At 45.6% G+C, this 26,106-nt stretch overlaps 7 protein-coding genes across 8 annotated transcripts; 5 read left to right on the top strand and 2 right to left on the bottom strand.

The window, feature by feature from the left end:
* Window positions 1-826: 826 nt before the first annotated feature.
* Window positions 827-2,903, top strand: LOC108156238 (probable 28S rRNA (cytosine-C(5))-methyltransferase). Its single transcript, XM_017287586.2, has 4 exons — window positions 827-983; window positions 1,064-1,313; window positions 1,822-2,319; window positions 2,381-2,903. The coding sequence occupies exons 1-4, from the start codon at window positions 861-863 to the stop codon at window positions 2,809-2,811; spliced, it is 1,302 nt and encodes a 433-aa protein (XP_017143075.1). The 5' UTR covers window positions 827-860; the 3' UTR covers window positions 2,812-2,903.
* Window positions 1,313-1,791, top strand: LOC108156241. The gene has a single exon (XM_017287589.1). The coding sequence runs from the start codon at window positions 1,371-1,373 to the stop codon at window positions 1,740-1,742; it is 372 nt and encodes a 123-aa protein (XP_017143078.1). The 5' UTR covers window positions 1,313-1,370; the 3' UTR covers window positions 1,743-1,791.
* On the bottom strand, window positions 2,826-5,571 carry LOC108156240 (protein nanos). Its single transcript, XM_017287588.2, has 4 exons — window positions 5,314-5,571; window positions 4,793-5,240; window positions 4,163-4,593; window positions 2,826-4,099 (listed from the first exon to the last, which is right to left on the bottom strand). Exons 1-4 carry the CDS (start codon window positions 5,347-5,349, stop codon window positions 3,836-3,838), a joined length of 1,179 nt encoding a protein of 392 aa, XP_017143077.1. The 5' UTR covers window positions 5,350-5,571; the 3' UTR covers window positions 2,826-3,835.
* Window positions 3,443-8,110, top strand: LOC108156239 (mitochondrial import inner membrane translocase subunit TIM44). 2 transcript variants are annotated; one of them, XM_033388498.1, is made up of 4 exons: window positions 3,443-3,552; window positions 6,133-6,213; window positions 6,274-6,811; window positions 6,869-8,110. In XM_033388498.1, the coding sequence occupies exons 1-4, from the start codon at window positions 3,460-3,462 to the stop codon at window positions 7,531-7,533; spliced, it is 1,377 nt and encodes a 458-aa protein (XP_033244389.1). In that variant the 5' UTR covers window positions 3,443-3,459; the 3' UTR covers window positions 7,534-8,110. The 2 variants fall into 2 exon arrangements, with proteins under 2 accessions (XP_033244389.1, XP_017143076.1); XM_017287587.2 differs by lacking the exon at window positions 3,443-3,552 and adding an exon at window positions 5,721-6,017.
* A 1,418-nt stretch (window positions 8,111-9,528) lies between these two features.
* Window positions 9,529-14,482, top strand: LOC108157479. The gene is made up of 4 exons (XM_017289563.2): window positions 9,529-9,825; window positions 11,103-11,221; window positions 13,434-13,828; window positions 13,888-14,482. The coding sequence occupies exons 1-4, from the start codon at window positions 9,759-9,761 to the stop codon at window positions 14,009-14,011; spliced, it is 705 nt and encodes a 234-aa protein (XP_017145052.1). The 5' UTR covers window positions 9,529-9,758; the 3' UTR covers window positions 14,012-14,482.
* A 313-nt stretch (window positions 14,483-14,795) lies between these two features.
* On the top strand, window positions 14,796-20,487 carry LOC108156647 (phosphopantothenate--cysteine ligase). The gene is made up of 5 exons (XM_017288249.2): window positions 14,796-15,680; window positions 16,077-16,520; window positions 19,324-19,509; window positions 19,586-19,723; window positions 19,793-20,487. Exons 1-5 carry the CDS (start codon window positions 15,555-15,557, stop codon window positions 19,838-19,840), a joined length of 942 nt encoding a protein of 313 aa, XP_017143738.1. The 5' UTR covers window positions 14,796-15,554; the 3' UTR covers window positions 19,841-20,487.
* A 1,811-nt stretch (window positions 20,488-22,298) lies between these two features.
* LOC108153987 (probable cytochrome P450 12a4, mitochondrial) lies at window positions 22,299-24,669 on the bottom strand. The gene is made up of 4 exons (XM_033388936.1): window positions 24,543-24,669; window positions 23,992-24,479; window positions 23,487-23,934; window positions 22,299-23,430 (listed from the first exon to the last, which is right to left on the bottom strand). Exons 1-4 carry the CDS (start codon window positions 24,612-24,614, stop codon window positions 22,831-22,833), a joined length of 1,608 nt encoding a protein of 535 aa, XP_033244827.1. The 5' UTR covers window positions 24,615-24,669; the 3' UTR covers window positions 22,299-22,830.
* Between the last annotated feature and the right edge of the window lie 1,437 nt (window positions 24,670-26,106).

The following is a 26,106-nucleotide window of genomic DNA, read 5'->3' as shown; positions in this document are numbered from 1 at the left end:
TCCCTTTCCTAAAAGGTAACGAAGCCGTTTTCTAGCAGCACCGCTGAGCTTGGGTAGGTCGCACGTCTTCGATTCTACATTTATGGTCTCCTGCTCCTCCACAAGGTCAGTTTCGGACTGGAAATCGGACATGCCGAGCAGCTGAGTCCTCGGCCTCCTTCCTCGGCAACAGTGCCAGTTACTGGCTTCTTGATAGGGCGTTTCCTTTGCCATTAGAAACCGAAGTCGATTTCTGGACTCTGAAGTCCTGGAGTGTGGGCTCCTGCCCTTCCGCAGTAAGAGTTTCTGAGTCCTCTGACTGCATTGGTGTAGCGGAAGATAAAACTGGCGGCAAAACATTTACTTCTTTGGTACTTTTAAGGCTGGCTAGAATGAAACGTAAAATCCAAATTGGCTGCTGAGAAACTATTGCCGGTTAGTTGTACAATTATATTATTTAATTATATTTTTGGAATTAATATGCCATAAATTTACCGTTTTACATTTCTTCCTCTTCTATCAAAATCGAAACATTTACACAGAGAACTATTAACCCATTGGCAGTGGGTATTGACGTACTCTCCACGAAAATGATGAAACTTGAAGTTTAGGTGAAAGATATCGTGGTCTTATTTTTATTGAAAGATAATAGGTAGGGTGGACCTACAAGAGAAATTATTATTAATATTATTAGTTTTATTTTCCGCGGTTTAACTCAAGTTGCTATCATGTTTATGAGGGTTTATGGGGGTTTATAGGGCTAAGTTTGTTTTTTCATTAGTATATTTACGGTATATTTTCAAAATAGTATGGTATATTTCTGGTGGTCAGACCGTATATTGTATCAATAAGTCTGCGTTCACACTGCACACGTGACAATCATGAGTAAATTCACGCATTCCGTAAAAGTTCCAACCCAATATAAGGCCACAGCCAAAATATTAAAAGTTGCCCTGGAAAAGCAAAAGTCAATCAAATCCCTAATATTCGAGGAAAAGCACGCAGTAAGCCTTGACGCCTCACAAGCAAAAAATCGAGCAAAGGAACGAGCGACTAAATCTCATTTTCCCATCCCACTCCACAGCGCGTTCGAAGTCTGCAAGCGGTGCTGAAGCATTATAGCGACAATCGCGGTGCCGTGGACAACGCCATTGAGGAGACGAGTCTGCTGAAGGACAATCCCAATCTCGACTCGGCCCTGGCTAAGGTGCTGGTGACGGAGCTTCTATTCGGACGGGGTCAACTGAACGGCGACAGCAAACCGGTGCAAACGGTGCGCGAGTACAAGGAACGATTGGAGAAGGCCATAAGTGGGTCAAACATCCAAAAGAAAGGCAGGTGTTCCTACATTGACTTATTAGTAACAGTATTAGCCGGTTGAAAGCACCGCAATGGGCAAAAAGAACAAGAAGCAGGCAACCGTATTGGCCGCGGAGCCAATTCCAGCGGCCGATGATGTTGATGCACAAATTGCAGAGCGTCCCCGCCAGCAGTCGATAGATCGAAGCTTGGAGGTGTTTCTCTGGCTCTTGGTCTATAGTGTTCTCATGTTCACTTTGCCCTTCCTGGGCTTTTTTGGTGTGCAGAGCTGGCTGCAAGAATCCTTCCCCGCACTGAGCGTCTTCGAACGCAATTGCTATTCCGTGCTGACCGCCGTCTTGGTGGTCAACGCTGTGGTGGCTCTCTACGTGCTGAAGGCGTTCCGCGAAAAGGATGCGCCTACAGTGGAGCAGGATGAAGCTGAGCAGAAGAAGGACCAGTAACATAGTGTTCAAGCTACTAAAATAAAAGTACATTTAACACACTTTTAAACGAGGCTCTTTCATTTGTATCACCACACAGAGCCAAATCCGCGCTATGTTCGCGTCAATACGAATCTGCTCAGCATTGCCGAAGCATTGGAGTACCTGTCCAGCGAGGAATGGCGGCGCAAGGAGCTGCCGGCCGAGGCAACCTATGCGGACTTTCTGACTGCCATCCGGGCCATGGAAGAGGATGAGTTCATGACGGATCTGCACGTCGAGGGTGTACTGATATTCCATCCCAAATGGGCACACTACTGGGCCGGCCACGACTTCGTTCACAGCAAGAAGTTCATTCTGCAGAACAAGGCCACCAGTCTGGCTGCCGAGTTGTTGGCACCGCCAGTGGGATCCACCGTACTGGACCTTTGCGCCGCTCCAGGCATGAAAACGCTGCACATGTGCAATGTGATGCAGAACAAGGGACGCATCTATGCCGTTGAACAGTCTCAGGAACGGTACAGGGCCTTGTGCGATATTACCAATGAAGCGGGATGTGAGATTGTCACGCCCATTCTGGGCGATGCCTTGACCATGGGTAAGTCAAATATTTCGAACGAGATTGATTATCCGTCCTCAAACATTCCTTTTGTCTGTAGATGCAACACGCTGTCCGGATGTGGAGTACATCCTGGTGGATCCGAGCTGCTCCGGCAATGGCATGCAGAGCCGTATTAGCGTCTGCGACGAGCAGAAAGACGACAAACGCCTTTACAAGCTAGCGGGCCTGCAGATCAAGATCCTTTCGCATGCGATGAGCGCCTTTCCCAACGTCAAGCGAATCGCCTACTGCACGTGCTCGCTGTGGAAGGAGGAGAACGAGCAGGTGGTGCAGCGCTGCCTGCAGCTGAATCCCTCCTTCAAAATGCTCAGCTGCAAGAAGGCGCTGCGCAACAAGTGGCAGAACGTGGGCGACAAGGAGTACGCCAAAATTGGCAAGAACTGCTTGTACTGCCTGCCCGACAGCGATCTGACCGACGGCATCTTCCTGGCACTGTTCGAGAAAAAACGCGACGGCGAAGAGGAATAAGAAGATGGAGAGTAGACGGTTGATCATATCTTTATTTGACACATACTTCAACTTCATTTGTATACATTTTTATAAAAAAAAATTGAAAAAAATATTCGAGTTTGAATTTATGGTTAAACACAATCCCGATTGGATTATGACAAATTTGAAAATAGTTTATGATAATGGGTTGTATTATAGTTCCGATTTACTTGATAGCAAATGTACTTACATTGATAAAAAAAAAATGAAAAAGTATATAAAATTGTACTCTTTAAATATACCATACGAATTTGGAGTGACATGATGGCGAATATAAGGTGAACATTTATCAAAAAATTGAAAAATAATGGTCATGATAGATCCACGAATATGATAAATTATTCGAACGAATGAAGAACATGATTGAATAAATATATAACATCAATATACTCGATGTAATGTATTTGCGATACATGTAATAAAATGTTTGTTTATCAACTATTTAGTGTCAAATTTTAAAAAGTTTCACAATGATTTTGTTGCCTACGAAATCGTTCGTTTCACTTTACGTTATCAAATTTGAAACATATATTCCAATACGATTACCAGATCGAAATTCAAAGTCATCTATTTCAAAATTGTAGCGCTATTTCGCTATTTGCCTCTTGCGGCAGAAAATTTGTGAAAATGTTGCCGAAAGTTCGTAAACAAACTATTTTCAAATTTCATTTTGTGAGATGTTTCTATCGGCACGCACGATTTAACAAGTATAACGATGTTGTGAGTATTCCTAATTATTAATTAATTATTTGGTTTGTAGAAAAATTGATTTATGATGTAAAAAAAATGTTTCCGATAAGAGAACAAATTTTGATTTGATTTGAGTAATCAGTCACTGACTACACTCTTAGCCGCAGACTAGTTTAAGAAACAATAAAATCGAACGCGCCAGGCGCTAATATCTAGTATCTAGCACAGGAACCGAAATCGCATATATATAAAGCTATATACGCGCAGCTTAAAACTGCCAGAGTTCCGTGTGGGTTCTTCGGCTAGACTTTTTCTAAACCTTCATCTGCTGCTTGTAGTAGCTGCTCCTTGCCAGGCGGAATGTCTCCGCATTGATGGCATCTTCCATGGTTATGATCGGCTTCTTCGGGCAGTATTTGATGGTGTGTGCCGAGTCGCCCGATGCCCCGCAAATTGGGCAAACATAGGTGCGCAGCTTGGGGCACAGTACGCGATTGAAATTGTCGCGCACCGAGTGACTGTTCACCACCGCCTCGGGTTCGTTGTTGTTCTCACAGAACACGCAATGGCGGCTGACCTGTTCACGGGAGAAAATGCCCTTAATAGAACTTGCTCTATCAATTCGAATTGCAACACCTACCTCTTTGGGCTTGTAGCGCCTGTTCATCTTGTTGTTGTTGTTACTTGGATTGCTGCCATGTCGGAAATGATCCGGCTGCAACGGCAGCCCTAGTCCCATGGCGCTCAGATTGTTTGATGCTGCCTGAACCTGCGCGTGCATCTGCAGTCCCGCGTTGGCATTGGTCCCAATGCAGGGCATGTAGCCCATGGAGCGCCACACATTGTTCAGCTGCTCGCGATAGTTTTGGAGCCAGCGTGCGGACAGTGGGGCAGGTGCGGGCACAACCTGAGGTGGATGATTGGCTGCTGCTCCGGCAGCGGGTAAATTGCGGTGCAGCTGATTTGCCGGCGAAGGGGCCGGACTGTAAGCGAAGCAATTGAGATCATCACTGGCGTATCCGTTGCTCGCAAACTCCTGCATAACATCCTGCGTAGAGCCGGGCACATTTTCTGCGAAATTTAATGAAATCTGTATTTTACTGATTTAAAATGGCGTCTTTTCGCGTCTGTTTTGATTAATTTGGGAAGTGTTGGAGAATTCAAAATGCACACAAGGGCACTGACCCGAAAACTTGATAACTGTACGTGCTCTGTTCTGTTCTGTTTTCCCCCATTTCGTAAATCGATCTTTTCTCCTGCTCCTACTCACCTGCTGGGCCGCTTGTCAGCTGAGCAAATACTTTCAGGGAGCGAGCTATCTCATCCTTCTGCTGATGGTTCACACCAGAAGCTGCCGCGGATGCGGCCAGCGCCAAGTGATGGTTGGCCAGCTCCAACTGCTGCTGCTGCTGATGGATGATCAGGTGGTATTGGTAATGCTGGTGCAGCAGCATGTTCTGGCCGGTGTGAAGGCCCATGTTCATGTTCATGTTCATGTTACTGTTGCCCGTCAGCAGGGGGAACTGAGTCTGGGAACCGTATTGCGGTGGTTCCGGGGTCAGAGGAGTGCTGGGGGGACTCAGTGTGCCCGACGAGACGCTGGGCGTCGGTGGCAAACTGGAGCTGCCAGAGCCTAGCGTGGATGCCGTGTCCAAGTACACGTCTTGGAGGCCCAGCAGGTTGAGGCCGCCCCTGCTATGGAACGCCGCATAGTTGTCCTGCAACGGTGGGCAGAGGGACGGGGGCGCATAAGGAGAGCGGCAACAGATAATGGCGTCCGTCGGCACTTACGTTTGTGGCGTTGCCCTCCAGGCTGCTGCGAAACATGACAAAGTCCAAGTTTTTACCGCAATTTGCGCTTCTCGCTTTGCACCAAATCTCACACTCACGAAAACCGAGTAAAGCCTAATTTTTTGAAGTATACGCGTTACTTCTTCAGTTATTACAATTATTTGTACAAAAAAAACTCAGTTTGCGCGGTGTCAAATCGGCGCGTCTATAAAATTTGTATTATGCTGGCGCCAATTACAAAAGCAAAGAAAAAAATGGTCTTGCGATTGGCGGCGATCTTCCCCAAGTAACGGTTCTATGCTCTATCTCTCTCTCTTTCTCACTCTCTGCCTGGCTGGCGTTACCAGGTTTTCAAAAATGAAACACACAGTAATATTAAATAAAACCTAGGCAGGGATCCACTAATCAAAAACAAGAAAGGGGACACCAACAGAACATTTACTCGACAAACAAACCATATTTATGTTTTTGGGCATCACACTTATTTCAAACTCCGCGCGCACTGCCATCGCTGCGCAGCCCTGAAGTCCGATAACGTCGCTCGCCAGCCCTGCTCTTCTCGTCAAAAACAGCTGACTCTGTGCCGCTAATACGTGCGTGGTTGATAGAATTATATAAATTTGGAGACACTGACGCGATTTTGCCCGGCCTTCACCACTGATCGAACGACCTGCGAAATATCCTTGTAGCAACCCGTCATCATGGTAGGTTCATACATCTTCGGCCCCCTTAGCGGCACACAGAGGGGGCAGGTTGCATGTGACCATTTCGAGGTTAAAATGGCCGAATTGATTAACGTGAACCCACTTCTCATTACAGTTCAGACTTGCTGCCCTTGCGCGGGATCGTGCCTGCCTCTTCACGTGGCAACAGGCGACGCAGAATCTGCAACAGCCGCAGGTAAGCTTATGGTGTGAAAGTGATTTGATTTCCGCTAATCCTGAATCGATCGCTCTGCAGCCTCGCTATTATAGTGCGCCTGGACGCAAGACCGGCTTCTTTTCGCAATTAATCGACAATGTGCGAAGTGAGATGGACAAGAGCAAGGAGATCAAGGACAACATCCGCAAGTTTCGGGAGGAGGCACAGAAGCTGGAAGAGTCCGATGCTCTGAAGTCGGCGCGGCAAAAGTTCAACATTGTCGAGTCGGAGGCGCAAAAGTCGTCGAGTAAGCTGAAAGAACAGCTGGATGCCTTCAAAGACAAGATGGGCGACGTAATCGACGACGCCTCCAAGTCGGACCTTGCCAAGAAGGTCTCGGAGGAACTATCCAAGAAGGCCAAGGGCGTCAGCGATACGATCTCGGATACCAGCGGCAAGCTGGGCCAGTCGGGTGCCTTCCAAGCCATCTCCGATACGACGCGAATCATCAAGAATGAGATGGACCTCACGAGCATAGACAATCGAGTGTATCGTTCACCAGCGAAGTTGCGAAAGCGTGTTCAAGTGGAAATGTCCGAAAGTAGTCGTACTTTTGAGCCGAATACGGAGGCAACAGGTAAGTGGATCCACGGATCATATACCGAAAGCATTCATTGAGCGGTGTACCTCTCAGGCGTGGAACTGCACAAGGACTCAAAGTTTAGCCAGTCGTGGGAGAACTTCAAGAACAACAATGCCTATGTAAACAAAGTACTCGACTGGAAGATGAAGTACGAGGAGTCTGAGAATCCCATGATCCGTGCTTCCCGCCTGCTGACCGAAAAAGTCTCGGACGTGATGGGTGGTCTCTTCTCCAAAACGGAGCTGTCCGAGACGATGACCGAGTTGGTTAAGATCGACCCCGCCTTCGACCAGAAGCAGTTTCTGCGTGATTGTGAAACTGATATTATTCCCAACGTTCTGGAGGCGATTGTGCGTGGCGACCTGGAAATACTGAAGGACTGGTGCTTCGAGAGCACATATAACATCATTGCTACGCCTATAACGCAGGCGAAAAAGTCTGGCCTTTACCTGGACTCCAAGATCCTGGACATTGAGGACATTGACCTGGCCATGGGCAAGGTCATGGACCAGGGACCCGTGCTGATCATCACGTTCCAGGCGCAGCAGATCATGTGTGTGAGGGACTCGAAGGGCAAAGTTGTCGAGGGCGATCCCGAGAAGGTGATGCGAGTGGCCTACGTGTGGGTGCTCTGCCGCGACCGAGAAGAACTCAACCCCAAGGCCGCCTGGCGGCTCTTGGAGATCTCGGCCAATGTCAGGGAACAATTTGTTTAGGCGCACTACTCGCAATAGACCACTTAGAAGTTTTAAGTTTCTCATTAACCTTATCTAAACTACACCCACGGACACTTTCCATGAACTCGGCCCAAAGGACTCCAAAATTTGTACAGAATTTTCGCTTTTGATTACCTCGAAATTTTTGTCATCCGCTAGTCGAGTGCGTCCCGTTGGCCTGGAGCTGCTGGTCGGTTTCCTGGCCATCTGTGATCCAGCAGTCTGCTGGCCCAGCGGGATGCACTCAATGATGTTTATGTCACTTTCGGCGGTTATCCGTCGGCTACGCTCCTCACCGGCCGCCCATGACCGCCCCTCACCATATATATATGTTGTATATTTTTGCCTACCATGTAAGCTGTATATTGGTGCCTGGCCGGAGATTGGCGCCGTGATCGGTGCGTGGCGTGGCCCACGTAATCGCCGTACCATCGCCTGTGTTGAGTTTAGAGTTTGTTAGGTATCTTAAGGGCCCTTCAGACCCCCTATTTGTAAATACACTGGCCATCGCGTTGCACGTCCACGTATGCCTCTTTGAAAAATTAGAAAATAAAGCAGAAAATACGTTTAATACAAATTATTTTTCGGAAGAGAGACATTACTATACTAGCAGTATAGATTTGATCTTTTGTTTTGGTCCTTTGTATATTATAGAGGATGGCCCTGTGTGCTAAGGTTTCTTTCATGTTTTTATGGTTTTAAATCTCTTCAAATCCTTATGTGTGAATCTAAACATCCAAACATGCTGTGCTGTGATGTTTTCGTATGCTTTTTATCGAATCTATTAAAAGTCCTATATTTTTACCGCCGTTGAAAGGATTGCGACTCTTCTCTACCATCCTAATCCAGTAAGCTCCACAAACCCAAAGAGTTTTACAACCCCTATATAGTATTTTAGTAAGTAATAATGAAAAATCGTTGCCCTGTTAACTGTTTAAACTTAACCGCTTTTTTGTACGCCAGCTGGAACCACAAACTGAACTTCGCACGTGGAATGGAACCAGTACCTGCTCTCGACGATGTATCGTTTCCAGATCGGTTTTTGCCGATAGTATCGTACTGGATGACTCAGTCGCCTCAGAGCTTTTGACGTTTTGAGCTTTCGTTTGCGATTTTCGCGCCCTAAAACCCTAAAAATCCAATTATTTCGAATAGCCCAATCAAGTAGGAAATAGATTCACCAATCGTATAAAATTGAGTGGGCATGGCTTAATTTTCTATATAGATAGTATTATTCAACGGAAGAAAGAAAACGAGGAATTCGTCGTTCTTTTTGAATCGGTAATGGCCCGATTGACAACAATGAGTCCCATTCCATACACAAATGTTGCTAATTCCATGCACACTCATACCCTGGGAATGGATGATATAGAATTGCGGAAATGTGTGTCATCCTATGCTCTAATTGATGCAGAAACTAGTCAGTATCTATTTTAAACGATATTTGCGACTAGTGGTCTTCTTACAGAGACCAAGAACTGGTACTGGGATCAGGATTTATATAAAAACACCTAATCAAATGCATGAATAGACCAAAAAAATGCAATCTAAGACAAGGCCTTAACTAATTACGTTTGAAAGCAGATTGGAAAACAGTATCTTTATAAAATATTCACGAAATAGGGTATACAAATGACCACACTCTGGTTGACAAGAAATGAGTCTGCAAATACCAGCAACTTTGACGTCACAACCTGCGACTATTGTTGAAACCGTGTTTTTGTCAAAACAAAAAACATGCAAGTACTTGAAAGTAGTTCATCTTGATCAAAATTGTTTCAGCAATCATATAAAACTATCTGGGCAAAATTGAGAGATCTATATAGCTGGGAATATTCGACGGAAGAAAGAATAACCAAGAATTAGTCGTCATAACCGGTTGACAACAATGAGTCCCATTCCATGCACACATATACCCTGGGGGAAATGGACGTTATAGAATTGTGAATATGTTTGTCATTCCAGGTCTTTTAATTTATTTCGTTTGATCGTTTTCGTTTTAGTCTGAAAGAAACGCTCGCCGGGAACAAACGCTAAAAACGACACTTTCCGCCTTGAAAACACGATTTTATAAGCTAAAATAGGTTGAAAAAACCCCAACGCTTATTCATCTGGCTAAAATATCCAACGGTTGAGTGGCGCGTAAGAGCTAATAATTTGCTCGAGTGATAAGAAATTTATTGATAAAAGAAGTATCTATTACGGGGGAAAAAAATAACGAAATAATGGTTGACGGCAAAAGTATAACGTACTGTAGCCTGTTTTTGCTGGTGCTGCTGCTGGCAGATTGCTGTAAGTACCACCAGAAGAGCCATGCAATGACAAAGATTGTGGAAAAGATACATAGATAGAGAGCAAACAGACACACAATCCACGCAGCGTCTCAATATTGATTCGTGTACGTTTACGAGTACGAGCCCATTACCTGGAAACTAGTTTCGCGCGCAGCTGGAGGAGCCGGAGCGACCACTTGGATAGACAGTTTTACAGTTTACCCTTTGCCTTAAGTGTCTGCCGTTAAGTGCCTGGTCTGGGCCTGGCCTGGGGTCCGGTTCGGGCCCGTAAGCCTGGCCTGCAGCCCATAAATATCAACTTTTATAATGGGGCGGGGGGATGGGGTTTTGGACCGCCTGCAGTCGCGACAAGACGCAGCCATGAATTGGCCATCAAGGTCCACAACTAGCCGCAAGTCGCAAAAAGATAGAGGGGGGGAGGGAAAGAGAGAGGCACCTGATTGGCAAAATGTCCATCCTGTTCGATAAGATTTCGCCAGGCACTTCGACATGTGCTGATTACATGATTGCTACACAGATATAACCATGTTTGCGGTGGGATTTTCTGATAAGCGAACCGATTCCTACCCGGCTTTAGCTCTTTGACAGATGTCAAAAAGTGGATCAATGGCTCAAGTTACCAAATGGAGGACCGAGGCCTCCACCATTGTCGTCACGTAGTTGCGAAATCGAATCTGGGCGGCTTATGAATGCCAAATGCAATGAAATGCAAGACTTGTCTGATATCGCGATATCTGTGCTGTGCGGTTGTGTTGGTAACAAATGGATCTTTAACATTGGAGAAGCTCGTTACTGGCATTAGAAATACCGATGATTGTTTGTGCTATATAGTATATAGTATAATACGGGGACTGGTTTGCCATAGCCGCCACATACAAACATACCTATCAGTATATATGTACATTTGCATATATGTTTGTCTTTCCACATGCCGGTTTTTTAGCCTCAACACGCTTTTCGTTTTGTTTGCCAAAAGCGTAGCCAAAAATTCATGTCAACTGATAAATCCAGGCAGCAAAACAATTCAGATTGTCTGGGTCTATGGCATACATATCTGGTTGGATTTTTATGGCCCAGCCACCAAAAGGTGCTAGTGGCGAAATCTTTGGCCAAATATTTGAGCTTCTCTGAATTTCTTGGATCGTAGGGTAGATCTTTTCAGGGAAGACAAACAGCAGTGCGGCAGCGATTTTGATAAGCTGTAACCAAATACTTGTGCACCGATAATTCACGGAACTCATTATCTGTTTTCTGCTTAATTGCTTTCTCTTTTAGCCCATGCCAAGCCCTCAGAGGACCCGGCCAGCACTGACTCGGAGCTCAGTGATTTGAGTGGATCGGAACCCAGAAATAAAACATCTGTCAGAGCTGCTGCTCCTGCTGCTGGCGAGGAGGTAAGTTAAGTGGTAGTCCCCCCCCCCGATGACAGGGGCCTGAGGTGCCGGGTATCTGGGCCAGGGGACGACGACAAGAGCCCCGAACCCAACCTGACATGACTGACGCACTGAGGCATTAAGTAACGACCCCGAGAGCCCATGCCAATGAAATACGATCCTACGTTGAATCGGGTTCTGTGCCCAGGCTCAGATGTTGGCTTATTTTTATACAGAGCCGGAAATTTACGCTCTGCACAAACTGTTTATTTATTTTCACTTTGATTAAATGCAAAACCGCAACCAGACACGCGCGGCGATCTCCTTTTAAGGCTACTCCTCGCACAGAAAGTACCGCGAGGGGCTTCAGCAATGAAACTTTCAGTGGCCGAACATTTGCATAAAATTAAAGAAACCCGCAGCAATCCACAAACCAAATGCTGATGAGGCTTTGCAGCGGATTAGTCACGAAATTCCATCAAACTGGGCCTCGAATTGAACGAGACAACAAACGTAACTCCCTTTCCCAATAAGACCGCTTTTTGATGAGTCAGAGCCACAATCCGATTGAAGTTCTAGGTAATTCCTCAAAGTCTGACGTTTGAATGCAGCTGTTCCCCAGGGTGTTTCCCAAGACGACGCGTTTTGATCGAATTTCGAGATCGCTTATCGCTGATCTCGCATCTCGATGCTCGTGCTAGCCATCTTTTATTCATATTATTATGGTCGTCGTTAGCTGTAAACAAATCGGACAATTACACGAAACGAGATAAAGTCTGATCCCTGTGCTTGTGCCAGAGACAGAGGCAAGTCACGTAGTCGTAAAATGTTGTTACTGCCAATTACAGAGTTCACCCAGCGACCCCTTCAAGCCATCAAGGCCAGCCATCTGTGGGGGGTTTGAGTGACAGGCAGACAGGGAGAGTGATCATTAGAAGTCAGCATTGGTAAACAGAGATCTTGCTCTGTATTTACATACTCGTAGTTATATAACAAATAGTCGGAGGCGATTCAGAATGAGAGTGATTAGGAGTGTACTAACATACAATTTCATTCATCAGAGATGGAAAGGGATCAGAGATACCAACAGTTTTTGCACTGAGAGAATAATTAGAGTAAACACATACATATTTCATTTTAAGTGAAATTAAATAGAATTTACTTTGATTTAAAGCAAAGACTAGGCAGTCTTGTTTTTGGTTTCTGGGGACCGACTTGTGCGCCTCGCTAAAGACTGTGTATTTTGTTGTTGGATTCTAATGATTTTTTCCTGAGGCATAAATGTATCTAAAATTCTTATTTAATCTAAATATAAAATACTTTAAAATAAATATAATGTTTCAATTTGTAGGGAAAATATTTATTCTAAATAAGAAAATATTTAATTTAAATATGAAATATATTTATTGAAAATATAAAATATATTGAAATCAAATATTTTCTTATTTATGCCAATGTAAGTGCCAATTTCCCCCCTCTTTGCAAATCTATTGGTATGACTATTCGATCCTCAGGGTTCTTAATTTTCTCTGAGTGTAGGGTTTCAGAGTCAAAAATGGTAAACAGTTTTTACAGATATCCACTTTTTATGCGACCTCTCTGATAACAAGGATTATTTACTGTTTACGTAAATAAATCCTCAAAAAAACTGTAAGCTAAAAACACAACAAATTGCTTAAACCTTATCACCTGCGGGTTCTCTACGTAATTTGAGCACTGACGAGGTGTTGATTACCGTGATGATTAATAACCCATAAAGAATTTGGCTTCCTGAACATTTGAACATTTTTAGCTGCTGAGTCAGCGAGGGCTCCGATTTCCTGGGATAATATTTGCTCAAAATATAGCAAACTATTGCATGAAATTCTACAGAGATGATCTCAAAATGGAATACATAAAACCGACCCTAACACGCCCCCACAGCTAGGCCGACACCCACAGAAAGTTAGAAACTTGGTCGGACCATAAAAATTGGCATAGAATCACGAGCCACGTGAAAATCAATTACGCAAAGCCCGACAACAAGAGCCGCATCGATGACATGGGGCCGGCCCGTTTATTTGTTGAATGCCCCCAGCCCCAGGCACAGGCCCAGGCCCGATGACTGATGACGAGTTGTACAAATACGAGTAGTGTTAACGTTAACGGTTTCCCCTGTAACTACGTGACTAACTTTAAGCTGGTGTCCCTGTATCCGTCCCTGACATTTAAACAATTTGTGTTTCCGTTGCAGTCTGTCGACTCGGATGCGGACTCGGGCTCGTCGGAGCTGACGCCGAATTCCTACCCCCACCGCGACGAGGATCAGTTGAACTCGGCTACCAACCTGGTGCTGGCCCGGAACTACAAGTACGACGTGGAGATACTCGAGTCGGGCGATGCGGAGGAGATCGAGGAGGAGAGCCGGCCGGCGGCCAGCGAGGAGCTGGAGGAACGCTTCAAGGGTCACGGAGTTCTTCCCACCGACACCGAGACCTTCACGGCGGAGAATATCGAGATGACGCCCGTGGACGTAGAGGCCGATGCCATCAGCGAGAGTCACATGCTGCTGGGCATCGTTGTGGTGGTCTTGGCCTTGGTCTCCGTGTGCCTGTACGCCGGTCTGGTCATATGGCGTTCACATCTGGAGTAAGTCATAATTATCCTAATTTTGGAAAGTGCTAATTTCTAATTTGTCTTCCCCATAGGCAACGCTACGGCATGCGGGAGCGACTGGTTAATCGCGACCTGGAGGAGGAGGGCGACGGCATCGATGATGTTGATTATCATGTGTATGCACCGACCACAACGCCGACAACGACGCGTGCGTAGTCCGTCCGATCTGGTTTGGTGTGGGCTGAGAAACATTCAATTAGGCTTAAGTTCAATTTAAAATGCACTGGGCAGAACAGCGATGAACCGGCAGTCAGCGACAGCTAGCGGCCGCCGGCATGTGCATCCAAGTGAGTGCAATTGTATAATGAATGCCATAAATTTACGCTCACCACGCGGTCCGGTTCCATTCACATTCACCTGTCGGAGACCGCAATTTGAAATGCATTCCACTTCCCAATTAACCACATCGCACACTCTAATCGCAGTACTAAAGGTCACCTCAGCTGGCACTCACTGTTGTGTAGCGCGGGGTTGACAAAGCCAATTAGCTTGTAAGTTTTTGTGATATTGTTATAGAGATTCTTTTGTACTTTTGTAACTTGTATGTATCGAAGCGACATTTGTATTTCATAATAAACCAACGATTTGAATGCTGTCTATTGCATTCAAACGAATGTAAACCAAAAATTCAGTAATTTTTAAAAATTGAATTGGAATTCAAACTGGGCGCGCAGAAAAGTGTTCGCCAACACTGCGCAGCGCAACCAACTTCAGCTCGTTAGAGATTACTGCTTGTGAACTAGTTCATTGTGCTGAAAGTTGTGATGTTTTATTGATTTTCACATAAATATGCATAAAAATAGTTTAATTAACCCTAAGTTTGAAGGTTTGAATAAATAAAAAGCTCCCAGAGCAGCAAAAAGTTTCTGGCAAGCAACAAGTTTGGATCATTTAGAGAACTAGTTCCGACAGCCCACTCGCTCGTGACTTGCACAGCACTGGGAGCATCAGCTGTTCCGCATTCCACATTTCGGTTTGTATTTTGCACTTTGAACCTGACCAAAATCCTCGTGCCTGGCTAACGAATACGAAAAACACACTCTGGATTCTTGCCGAATTAGAGTGCGCCTGTCCGCGTCCGTGTTCGTCCTCGCTCGTCCTCGTTCGCCGTTCTCCGATTCTCGCAGAACACTCGCCGAGTCGGCCTTGCCGCCCCCAATCTTTCTCGGGCCGCGGACAAGGAAACAACAGCCACACACCGCAGCGCCAGCTTGTTAGCCGGAGAGCTTTTCGTTCGTCTTTGCATCGCGCGCATTGCCTGTCCAGTTTCATTGATAAGAAAGCCAGTGAATGCCCCAACGTGCCCCTCTGTTTCGCCAGCGTCAACGCCGTTTAAAGTGCAAATTAATCAATTAAAATTGTACGAGAGCGTGCAGTGCGTGCTGGTATTAATTTATTTGCGTGGCTTTAAGCGAATCTAATTAATTTCGTCTTCAATCTGTGTTCGTTTCGTCCAAAGTTCCGTTCCCGCTTGTTGCCTTGCTCCGTAGATGCGACGCGACGCGACGCTGTTTATTAATTAAAGACGACAACCAACATTGCATAGTTTCCGGCTGAAAATTTTCGTTATTTTCGAGCTTCCAGTTTTTCCCGTGCGCTTCCTTCCTTCCGTTCCGCCCCCTCAGCAATCGCGGCCAATTAACAGGGGACTTTAACAAGAGGCAAGTGGAAGCACAGCGCCACACAAAACAACACAAAAATGACGCACTGGGAGGACTTCTATAACACACATCTGCCGCCCGCAGACTTCGAGGACAATCGCTCGCTGCTGAAAGAGTTCTGCGAACGCCACAACAAGATCCAAAATCGCATTGTTCTCGTCACGGTAAGTGGGCCCCAGTCCCCCCACACACCCCCTGACAGCCAAGTCCACATTAATTAGTGGGGTTAAGCCTCCGACCTGACCTCTGGGATGGCAACGGCAACGGTTAAGCTTTCCTAATGGGGCCTCGGAACCTAAAGATAAGACATTGGATATGACAGGTATTGGATTTCTGACAGAGGATAAATAAGCTGAAATATTAAACGTGAAGGTCTGCTGGAATAGGGCAAGATTTCCGCTCAAAGGAGAGGAGATTGATTTTCTTAGGAAACAGCCCACTTAGGTGCTTAGGTGTGTCCCTGAGCACTAACTCTCTTTTAATGCCATTTAGATCTTCGACTGCACCTGAAAGTAAATCGAATTCCATAATATTCATCTCTTTGTTCTCTTCCTTTCCAGTCTGGTGGAACTACAGTACCTTTGGAGCACAATACGGTTCGATTTGTGGACAATTTTAGTGCCGGCACTCGGGGCTCTGCCTCGGCGGAATACTTTCTTGACCATGACTATGCCGTGATCTTTATGCATCGCCACAAATCGCTGGAGCCCTTCACGCGCCACTTCACGGGGCAGCAGTTCTTCGATATGCTGGACATAGCGGACAACAGCCAGAGCTCGACGATAGCCATCAAGCCGGACTCGGTGGATGTGTTCGCACCGGTGCTGGCCAAATACAAGATTGCCCGGGAGACCCAGATGATTTTGTATGTGAACTTCACCAGCGTCGTCGACTACATGTGGCTGTTGCGGGCCGCCTGCGAGTGCCTGGCTGCGTTCGAGGAACGTGCCGTGCTCTACTTGGCGGCTGCCGTATCCGATTTCTACATACCCGAGGACATGATGGTAAGCGAGGAGCGTCGGGTTGGGCGGCCATGTGGGAAATCTTGTAATTGATTGCACTCGTCATCGATGAGCGGGGGCTTCTAGTTGCCTGGAAATGGGTTTTTATCGATTTGCAAAGTTGATTCTGATTCTGATTGCGTTGTCCTTGTGCGCACTCCATCCCAGTACCCAGTACCAGTCCCCAGTTACACGGCGGAGTACCAGTCACCATCCTGCCTTTGACACATTTCCTCTTCACATTATTGACGTTAGGCTGGGCTTCCTGGCAGCAGGCAGGAGCAGCAGCAGCGAGAAGAGGAGCACTATGTCTGCCCCTGCCACACCTCCTTATCGCAGAGCCGCCTTTCACGGGTGGCCCCTTGTTCGCCAGCCAGCCAGCAGCAGCCTTAACATTGTCAACAAATAATTTGATTTGCATAATTTTCCTTGTTAGCATGTTTCTCTCTACTCCCGGCTACACTTTACCTGAATCCTGTCCGTGGAGTCCACCCACGCGGGTTTCTCTATTCCTCACTCATCTTTTCCACCCACCTTTTGGGTTTCATTCACTCACAGTGCGCCGCCCCCTCCACCCACTCCTAGTAGGGCTTGTGGGCGTGTTTACTTGTCAGACCCCACTCTAAGCCCCCAGTCTCTGACAGCTGACTTGTTGGTGAATATTCAGCACAGGAGCAGGGGCAGCAGGAGCAGCGAAAGGCTTTCAAGTGCATCAAATGTCCGTTTGGTGGGGTGTGAATGGCTTTTGCCTGGCTGCCTAGCTGCCTGGCTGCCTGTCTCCTTGCATTTGCATGCCACCCGACCACAGATGCATACAGATATACAGACAGACATAAGTATACGAGGTATACGGGACACCGAACGTGATAGATGCTTTAGGGGGTAAACACGAAAGTTTTCCACTAGCCGCCCAGGCATCGTCGTCGTGGCACTTCCTACGCTCTGTTTCCGTTCAGTTCGTGCATTTCCTGTCGCCGCCATTCTAAAGACACATTCCGCCCGCCCCCTCGCGCCTCTCTGTGGTCGTGGTCGTGGTCGGTCGTGGGGTGTTAGCCACAAATCGTCCGTTCACTTGATTAAATTGTTCCACACTACCAGCTTGTGCCTGTGCCGTCGGCATCCTTAAGGCCACAAAAACACGGGAATGGCCTGTTGATGTACGGATACGAGTAGGAGTCAAGTATATACATACATATTTGGGATACTCTTCTCTAAGGGGGCCTGCAAATCGATTGGGATTTGCATAATCAGCTCCATAAATAAAAGTTCAAGCTGCAGAGCATGAACCAACTACAAGTAACTTGTGTTTAAGTGGCTATTGAAGTGTTTCAGTCTCTTGCTTTCCTGTGAAATTGAAAACTCATTCCCAGAGATCCTGCTGCAAGGTCGGTCCCAGGCACTCTTGAAACTTTGTCGCTGGAGATGCTAAAGATAGTACAAGTACTACAGTAGTCTGTCCTGTACAAGAGCATACTAAAAATTCAATTTCACAATCACATCATCAGGACCGTGCAAGCCCTCGGAAAAGCCTTTTGCAAATTTATGCAAAGGCAGCGACGGAGGCGACTCTGAATTTGAATTAACTTTTGGTGGATGGGGGAGGGGGAGAGGATCCTAAGTAAATTGTAATAAGTAAAAACAAACAAGAAATTAAAACGAGTAAACTAAAAAGCAGAGAAGCCAAAACGGAAACAGGACAAAAGCGGCGACGTGCCGAAATCCGCAAATCAAATCAAAAGATTTTACAAGAGCATGCATGAACGCACACACGCACAGATAGGCAGGGACACGAACACGAGCACTAACACTAACACTAACACCAACTGTGCTGTTGAGAGAGAGACAGAGAGAGAGAGCGGGGGTGGCTGTGGTGGTAAATTCAATGTCAACAGCTGCTAGCTGTTCCCAGAGAGTGCAAGAGCCACGCCACAAAACTTTTCTTTTTATTTTTTTTTACTCAAAAGCTTAAAGTTCTAATCAGCAGCAGACCCACAATTGTCAATGCCTGCCGTCCTTCTTCCTCTCTTCCTCTTTTTTTTCTCACTGTTGCTTTTGTCTTGCGTCTGCTTCTCCTTCTTCGCCTTCGTTTTCGTTTTCCTTTTCGCTTTCGTTGTCGGCTCAATGCCTTGGGCTACATTTTTCATTTCTCTCTTCGCACAATGTCTCCGGCTACTTAGGCATGTCCGTCTCTCTGTCCCTCTGTTTATCCGTTTGTCCGTGTGCTGTGCCTGCCTTTGTATACAGAGAGCGAGAGGACTGGTCAGCAGCTTAGAGCCGCTTACGGCGCTGCTCAGTTAATGAGAATAAAACGGTACTGCGGGGGGTACGCTCAACAAGTCGCTGGCGTATGTGCGATATTTTAAAGGACTTTAAGGAGAGCCTTGGGGCGGATGTGCAGCCAGGCGATGCCGTTAGCTCATTACGGCTGAGTTATGCTTTCAATTAGTTGTAATTCATATGCCACGTGGCGGGGCCACAGAAGCAGCAACCCTGGCCTTTTATTTCATCGTCAGTCGACAGCCCGTCTGTCCCTCCGAACGTCCGTCTGTTTGTGTTGCAAGGACATTTTACTGCCTGTCCTGGGTGGCGGCTACTTGTGTATGCGTCTGCCGCATTCTGTATCTGTGTGTCTGTCTGTCTGTTGGTCTGTTAGTGTGTGTCCTTTCCATTTGTGGCTTTTGCGGAGTGGCAACCAGAAAACCAATCTACGAGTACGAGGCAGCGCCTCGTCACGTCGCGCATACGCAGCGTGGGCCGAACTACGGGCTATTGAAAACACTAACCACTGTCATTCCGTGTATTGCAGCCCACCCACAAAATGCAATCGGGCGATGGAGCGCCGACGATTTCGCTGCAGCTGGTGCCAAAAATGCTCGCCCCATTGGCCAGCCTCTGGGTGCCGCACGCTTTCGTGGTGTCCTTTAAGCTGGAGACGGACGAGAGTCTATTGATTGTCAAGGCACGTGACAGCCTCAACAAATACAAGCATAAGGTGAGTCAAGTCGGAGTCAATCAGAAGTGGACAGCCACTGCAACCACTCACCGCACCTCCCGCTCTTACCCGCCAGCTGGTCATTGCCAATATACTGCAGACACGCAAACATCGCGTGGTGTTTGTCACGCCCACAGATTCCTACGAGCTGCATTTGAGCCGCGAGCAAACGCTGCAGGGCCTGGAGATCGAGGAGCCCATTGTGGCCGACCTGGTAAGGAGCAATCGACATCGCGAAAAGCCGCTATATGTGCTTAAATCGGTATTTTCGTTTTGTTTTCAGGTGCTAAAGCACAACGAGTACATCAACAACGCCCAGCAGCGCCAATGACCGTTATCAATGCGCCGCCGGCAACAGCAGCAGCAGCAACACCACCACCACCACCAGCAGCTCCAGCACCAGGATGACGATGGGGAGGATACGTATTGCGTGACCACCTCGCATTATTGTCGCGTGCTCAATCCGGGCACGCCAAGCTTTGGCCGCAAATATTGAGCAGGTTTATAGTCCATAGCGAATACTGAAATACTAAATGCCGAATACCCCGAATGCCCGAATACAGAACACTGAACACAGAACACCGGATAGTGACTAGACATTTGCATATATTCCTTCGAGCTTGAGTTGCCGTAACAATAAGTATTCCTGTTTATGGTCACGCCTCATAATTGATGGGGCAGCGTCTCCATTTCGACCCTTAGCCTTCGCCTTAGTTGGTGTCGGTGTCGGTGTCGGTCCTTTCTGCCGTTTTCATATTAGTTAATGTATTTCGTTTAATGTTGTCCCGAGAAATGATGTCACTTGTATGTATACACTCTGCTGGCTGGATTGGCCTTCCATCTTGCTATCCCATCCCATCCTTTTACCGGCCTGTCCTTTTATGTCATCAAGTATACGCAGTTGTGGGGCGTACACATCAATAAACGTTTTTGATTTATGTTTGCTCTGGGGCCCGTTCTGCGGAGCATATGATTTTATATTTAATGAAGCATCGATCGACTTTGCCTGAAATTAGTCGGTAGCAATTTTAAGCCCTTCATACAAACCAAAGCAGACATGTTTAAAATCCGCCAAAAAGCCGCCACATGCAATCGCAATTTGTTGGCCGTACCCTGTCCCTGCCCTGCCCCAGTCCCTGCCTCTGTCCTGGGCTCCTGTCCCTCGACGGCTGTCAGTGGCAGGCGACGCGACAATTGATTTGCCTGTTTTGCATAGCAACAAAAAAAAAAGAAGCTTCGTCTAATGTCCTTGTCGTTTCAAATTTATGGTGGCTTATACGAGTGCTCGTACCTTGGCGCCTGTCTATGCAAAGCGGGTCAAGTCAAGACCCCCCATAGCCAAAGGTCAGCTTAAAGCAGCCAAATTGAGTTTTCCCCGGCTTGAATATGCACGTACCCATACACGGCCGTGCAGCCAAAAAAGTAATTAACATCTCGTACACACAACACACACGCGACAGGAAGAGCTAAGCGATGCCTTGGCTGCCGGCAGACAGCCTGGGAGAAGGCCAAACGAAGAAGGGCCCTTAGGGTCCTTCTTTGGCACATTTTTATTGCATGTTATGTTGTTGCCGCCTTTTATCTACGCCTTTTGGGGGCGCTAAGCCGCCCGCTTAAACGGCTCTGTGGTGAAAAGAGTTGGTTTGGTCAAGTGGAGGAGGGGTAGTGGCTGTTAACCCCTCCAAACAGGGAGTTGTAACCACTTCCGTCCCGCCCGCATTTTGTGGGTTTTGTTCTGCAGCCTAGAACTATGCAACTTTTTTTTTATATTCCGTTCTGTTCTGTTTGTGTTTCCAACGAGTCATGGAAAAAAGTTCAACATTTATTCCCCCTCTGCTGATGTGTGTGCGTATAAGAGGAGTGTATGTCTGTGTGTGTGTGCGTATAAGAGGAGTGTCTGTCTGTGTGTGTGTCTGTGTGGAGGGGGAGATGTGAGGAGCCTGCATCAAATTAGATTTTATTGCCCCGGCACGCACCACAAACAGAGACAGAAACAGCAGGCAACAGCCACAAAAGCAACAGACACCACATCACATATAGTATACTCATATATATGTGGCTCAGCAGGATTTAAGTCTGGCTCCGTTTTCCTTTTCGTTTTCGTTTTCTTGTTGCTCGATTTCATTGCCACACCCACATATCAGGCTTTCCTCCTGCTGATGCTTTTATTGTGTATATTTTTGCGTATCGATTGTGCATTAAAATATAAACATAAAAATTCAGTTTGCGAACAATACAGCATATGTACATATGAATGTGTGTATCAGGCGGGGTTTCGTTCTGGTAGGGGCTGGCGAAAGGTGATGATATTTTTTGAATACTGAACAAAGGGGCACTGGAAATGATATAGTAAAAAACTTTCCAATGCAAGTCGAAGGAGAACCTTTTCATATCCATAATTTAGGACTGATTTCCAATTTATTTTATATACAATACAAATATAGATAAAAACGTGTGAACTTTCCTTAGATTCAGCTCATAAATGTCTAACGTAAAGTGCAATAAACAAAAGGGAAAATTACAAATAATAAATTATAAAAAACTTTCAAAATCTTCAAGATAATGTTTATAATAACTTACATATATTCGTTAAAAACAAAAAGTTAAACAAAAACCAAGAGAACCAATCTGTTAAAGTTTCAATATCCATTTGGACCAAACCAAAGTAAAAATCGAACAAAATATGATAAAAAGAAAACAAAAATCACAAATATATCTTTATGTCTACCTTGAAGAAAAAAAAAAACACAAAGAAACTAAGAAAGAAAATAAGGATTTTCCATTGAATATTTACTCTCTACAAGCATTTGGCCAGTAAAGCTAACTAACTAACTATTTTATTGTTGAAATTGGCCAAAAGAGCATCGTGCGAATCCACATCCAATTGATGGCAGTACGTGACCCTGCCTCCATTACGAGTATAACCAGAATCCAAGAGCTGTTTAACTGTAAAACTGTTGTAAAATGTTTACCACAAATGTACCATATACCGTATTGAGTGTCTAGAATGTCTACCTACATATATAGATCATAAATATATTTGAGTGTGTATTAAACTGGAAATGAAATAGCTTTAAATGTATAGACAAACCAACCAGCTTGTTTCATTCCCCCTTTGGCTAGCCATCGGTAGGGTCGGGTCTGGCATTTCTGGGAAGGCTCTTCACAATTGGATTCATTGCAGCCCTGGACTTGCTGTTTTACCTCCTCTTTTTCCAACCAAAACACTTCAAAAACTAGTTCAAACGACTGCAAATCTTATCTTATCACAAGCAATATAATCGGAAGAAATTCAAGACCAAAGTAGCGCATAACAATGCTTCAATTGGGCAAGTCGGTGAACTTAAACTTAAGCGGTATGTTGGGCAAACTGATCAGGGAGGAGCGGAAAGCTTTCTCCGTGGGATAATTAAACTCGATGCTGAAGTTCCGAATGAGTCGAGCGATGCCCAGCTCGAGCTCCATGTCCACGATGCGCTTTCCAACGCACATCCGGGGTCCAAATCCGAAGGGCAAGAACACGAACGGATTCTTCAGCTTTAAGTCATTCGCTGGGCATTCCCCGGTGGAGTCTGTGGCGCTACGCATCCAACGTTCTGGCAGGAACTCATTAGCTTTGAGGAAGTGCTCCTCGCTTGAGAGCAAAGAAGTGGGAACCATCGAGATAAAGGTGCCAGCAGGCACTTGGTATCCACTTAAAACACTGTCCCGATTGAGAGCTCGGATATTTCCGATGACCAAAGGATAGATCCGTTGTGACTCTTTGATGCAGGCACGTAGATAGGGAACGTTCTTCATCGATGCCTCAGTGAACTCGGAGTCCTTCTCGGGTAGAACCTTCATCACCTCTTCTCGGAGTACGGCCTGCTTCTCCGGATTCTTGGCAAGGCACAGCAAGGACGCTGTAAAGGTACTTGAGGTCTGGAAAAAAAGGATGTATGAGATAAGGGTAAGTATGAGAACAACAGACTACGTACGGTATCCACTCCGGCCATTAGCATGTCCATGGCCATAACCGTCGCCACCTTTTTGTCGACCTTGAGTAGCTTTTGCAGTACACTCTGCTCGCTCTCAGGGCGGACAACTCCTTCCTTGGCCTCCTTCTCTAGACGCTCTATAGCTTCATCTACATACGCTAAGGTTACTTCTTGAACGCCGTCCAGTGCCTTCATAAGTTTCATTAGCTTGGGTGTTTTAACGTAACGCCAGATGGAAGGCTTTATCTCCAGATCGGCTGATAGCTCGAAAAAATCGTCCAGGTGCTTGAAAAGTAACACAGCCTGGTCGTTATCGCCCGACTCTTTGAGCAGTCCCAACTGCTTGTCCAGAGCCACCACAGAGACTGACTCGAGGGTCCACCGGTTTATAATGCTTATGAAATCATCAGGAACTTCCTGGGTGTCGACGTCACGGAGTGTTTTAATACTGCGAATGGAGAAGACCTTTGAACATAGACTCGAATTTGTTTTCAGTCATACGCACCGTTGCACAAACTCCTGGTTCACTTGGGACATCTTCTTATAGTAAAGCCGCACGTTCTTCGGCTGCATGAGGACAGGATTTACAGTGGATCGAAAGTCGCTCCAGGTTTTTCCTTGTGTAGGTATAACTCCCTCGACTCCCTGGAAGAAATCCTTCCTATGAGTCTGCCGATGATAGCGAAGAGTATCGCTGCCAGGTCGATTGGGCCATACGCCCTCGTTCCGGAACACGACCTCGAAGTCCTTGGGATTGTGAGTCGTCAGAAATGACGGGCCTCCCATGATACCTGGTAAATATACTATGTTTCCATAGTCGTCTTGCAAAGCCTTGAACAATTCCACAATGTCCAATTTGCTATATTTTCCTCCAGGCATAAAATTCCGAACAGTCGACAGAAAAGTTGCACTGGGAATCTGCTCAAAGGGACGAGCTTGTAGCCACTCTGCATCATTTCTGGGCTCTGCTACAGCTGCTGTGGTCTGCCAACGCTGTAGAAGATTCGAATTGTAATTTCGTAGTGACGTCAGCGATATATGTATATATGTATTTACCAGCGGACAGCTGACAGAGAGAGCCGCTTTTTGCGCCTGAATTATAGATAGACCGCTGCGCACTTTCAACATTTTGCTTTTTGGAACTTATGTCGTTCGCTGCCAAAGCTAAACTGATCTCTCTCTGACCGGTCGTTCCATTAGCTAGCTATTCCAAAGGCCTGCGAGAGCTTGGCTGCTAAATTGGATGATAACAGCGCACAATCTTAAAAAGAGAGATCGCCAAAACAGGTTCACAAGAGAACCAAAACAAAAAACATTTTGTAAACATTCACTATAATTTGAAGAACAAAAATTACGACTGAATGCTATGGCCTCGACTTTGGTATACCTTTTAAGTCAATTACTGTCTCAATATTTTAAGAAATTTTTAAAGTCCTAAAATCTAATCGCTTTGATTAGAACATGCTTTGATTAATCCCTTTGCTAAAAATTTCTATAAAATAATTGCAACCAAAAAAACTATTTCGAATTTAAAAACGAAGGGGAACGCTATAAATCGCAGTCGCTACTCTGTCAGTATGGCTCTCCTCCGCACACATTGCACGACGAAAAGCGTGTGAGAAAAAGACAGAAAATGAGTAAGCGCATGGGCAGCTTTGTGTAAACACCGCTACTAGTTAATATTTTAGGTTTTATAAATAATTTAATAATAAAATGACAGATGGATAATATGATCCTAATATTTAAGCTATACTTTTGATCAAGTTTAACAGCTAAAATGTATGCCGCACGGACCATTATTCATAACAGCATCATCTCCAAAACTTCAATATACTCTAATAGTACCCTAAGCGGTTCACTCAAGCATATACTCGTTGAATTGGTCAATGTCATTGACATTAATTGAAAAATGTGTGAGCGTAAATAGAGAATAGTAAGACTATTGAGAATTGGTTTGATGAGAACAAATTATTAATATGAATAGCGTAATAACGTACATTTTCATGCTACCTCAATTGACATAAACAAATTCCAAAAAAACTTCGAAGATAATGTACAATTTCAATATTTGTTTGCTACTGGCTATACCCATTGCATCAGACTTATTGGCATGACTTGTATACTTGCGACTTTTTGGCCCTGATAATAACACAAAAAAATTAATCTTTATAAGTGCTTTGTCGATATATTTTGGTATCTGTCCGCAGACAAAGGGAAGCCATATTTCAAACATACTCAAATGTACCCGTGCGTATTTCGATTTGTTCAAACAGCTGATCGTTGCTCGAACAACTTGGAGCTAAGAGTGACTCATTTTTAGTATATTCAAATAGTCAAATGTCTTGTCTAAGCCTCGTCCAAACGCAAACAGAGCTTTAGATTCTTGAAAAAGTTATCTTATCGCAAAATACTAAGAATCCACTTTTCAAACCGCGATACTGTTCTACCCAGTACTTAGTTTGCATACATACACATATGCAATTTTATGGTCTGAATTATACAATATATAACTGCACTGCTTTATCGTCCCTTTAGTATTCCAGCTGTTTCCATTCCGATACATCTCGCTCACTCCACCAGGTGGCGCCACTGGTCTAGGAAGAAGTAGATAGCGAGACGA

The sequence above is a fragment of the Drosophila miranda genome, chromosome 2 (assembly GCF_003369915.1).
Source record: "Drosophila miranda strain MSH22 chromosome 2, D.miranda_PacBio2.1, whole genome shotgun sequence".
NCBI classification, from domain to species: Eukaryota; Metazoa; Arthropoda; class Insecta; order Diptera; family Drosophilidae; genus Drosophila; species Drosophila miranda.
This window is presented reverse-complemented; position numbering and strand designations above follow the sequence as displayed.

Bases quoted from the DNA above. Each gene is read 5' to 3' on its own strand.
- LOC108156238 (XM_017287586.2), top strand. From the start codon at position 861: ATGAGTAAATTCACGCATTCCGTAAAAGTTCCAACCCAATATAAGGCC. The intron at 984-1,063 runs GTAAGCCTTGAC...CCCACTCCACAG, and splicing joins TATTCGAGGAAAAGCACGCA to CGCGTTCGAAGTCTGCAAGC. The intron at 1,314-1,821 runs GCAGGTGTTCCT...ATCACCACACAG, and splicing joins GTCAAACATCCAAAAGAAAG to AGCCAAATCCGCGCTATGTT.
- LOC108156241 (XM_017287589.1), top strand. From the start codon at position 1,371: ATGGGCAAAAAGAACAAGAAGCAGGCAACCGTATTGGCCGCGGAGCCA.
- LOC108156239 (XM_033388498.1), top strand. From the start codon at position 3,460: ATGTTGCCGAAAGTTCGTAAACAAACTATTTTCAAATTTCATTTTGTG. The intron at 3,553-6,132 runs GTGAGTATTCCT...TTCTCATTACAG, and splicing joins TTAACAAGTATAACGATGTT to TTCAGACTTGCTGCCCTTGC. The intron at 6,214-6,273 runs GTAAGCTTATGG...ATCGCTCTGCAG, and splicing joins AGAATCTGCAACAGCCGCAG to CCTCGCTATTATAGTGCGCC.
- LOC108156240 (XM_017287588.2), bottom strand. From the start codon at position 5,349: ATGTTTCGCAGCAGCCTGGAGGGCAACGCCACAAAC. The intron at 4,594-4,792 runs GTGAGTAGGAGC...TAAATTTCGCAG, and splicing joins GCTGACAAGCGGCCCAGCAG to AAAATGTGCCCGGCTCTACG. The intron at 4,100-4,162 runs GTAGGTGTTGCA...TCCCGTGAACAG, and splicing joins GGCGCTACAAGCCCAAAGAG to GTCAGCCGCCATTGCGTGTT.
- LOC108157479 (XM_017289563.2), top strand. From the start codon at position 9,759: ATGGTTGACGGCAAAAGTATAACGTACTGTAGCCTGTTTTTGCTGGTG. The intron at 9,826-11,102 runs GTAAGTACCACC...TTTCTCTTTTAG, and splicing joins GCTGCTGCTGGCAGATTGCT to CCCATGCCAAGCCCTCAGAG. The intron at 11,222-13,433 runs GTAAGTTAAGTG...TTTCCGTTGCAG, and splicing joins CTCCTGCTGCTGGCGAGGAG to TCTGTCGACTCGGATGCGGA.
- LOC108156647 (XM_017288249.2), top strand. From the start codon at position 15,555: ATGACGCACTGGGAGGACTTCTATAACACACATCTGCCGCCCGCAGAC. The intron at 15,681-16,076 runs GTAAGTGGGCCC...CTTCCTTTCCAG, and splicing joins ATCGCATTGTTCTCGTCACG to TCTGGTGGAACTACAGTACC. The intron at 19,510-19,585 runs GTGAGTCAAGTC...CTTACCCGCCAG, and splicing joins TCAACAAATACAAGCATAAG to CTGGTCATTGCCAATATACT.
- LOC108153987 (XM_033388936.1), bottom strand. From the start codon at position 24,614: ATGTTGAAAGTGCGCAGCGGTCTATCTATAATTCAGGCGCAAAAAGCG. The intron at 24,480-24,542 runs GTAAATACATAT...AATCTTCTACAG, and splicing joins TCTCTGTCAGCTGTCCGCTG to CGTTGGCAGACCACAGCAGC. The intron at 23,431-23,486 runs GTACGTAGTCTG...CTTTTTTTCCAG, and splicing joins TAATGGCCGGAGTGGATACC to ACCTCAAGTACCTTTACAGC.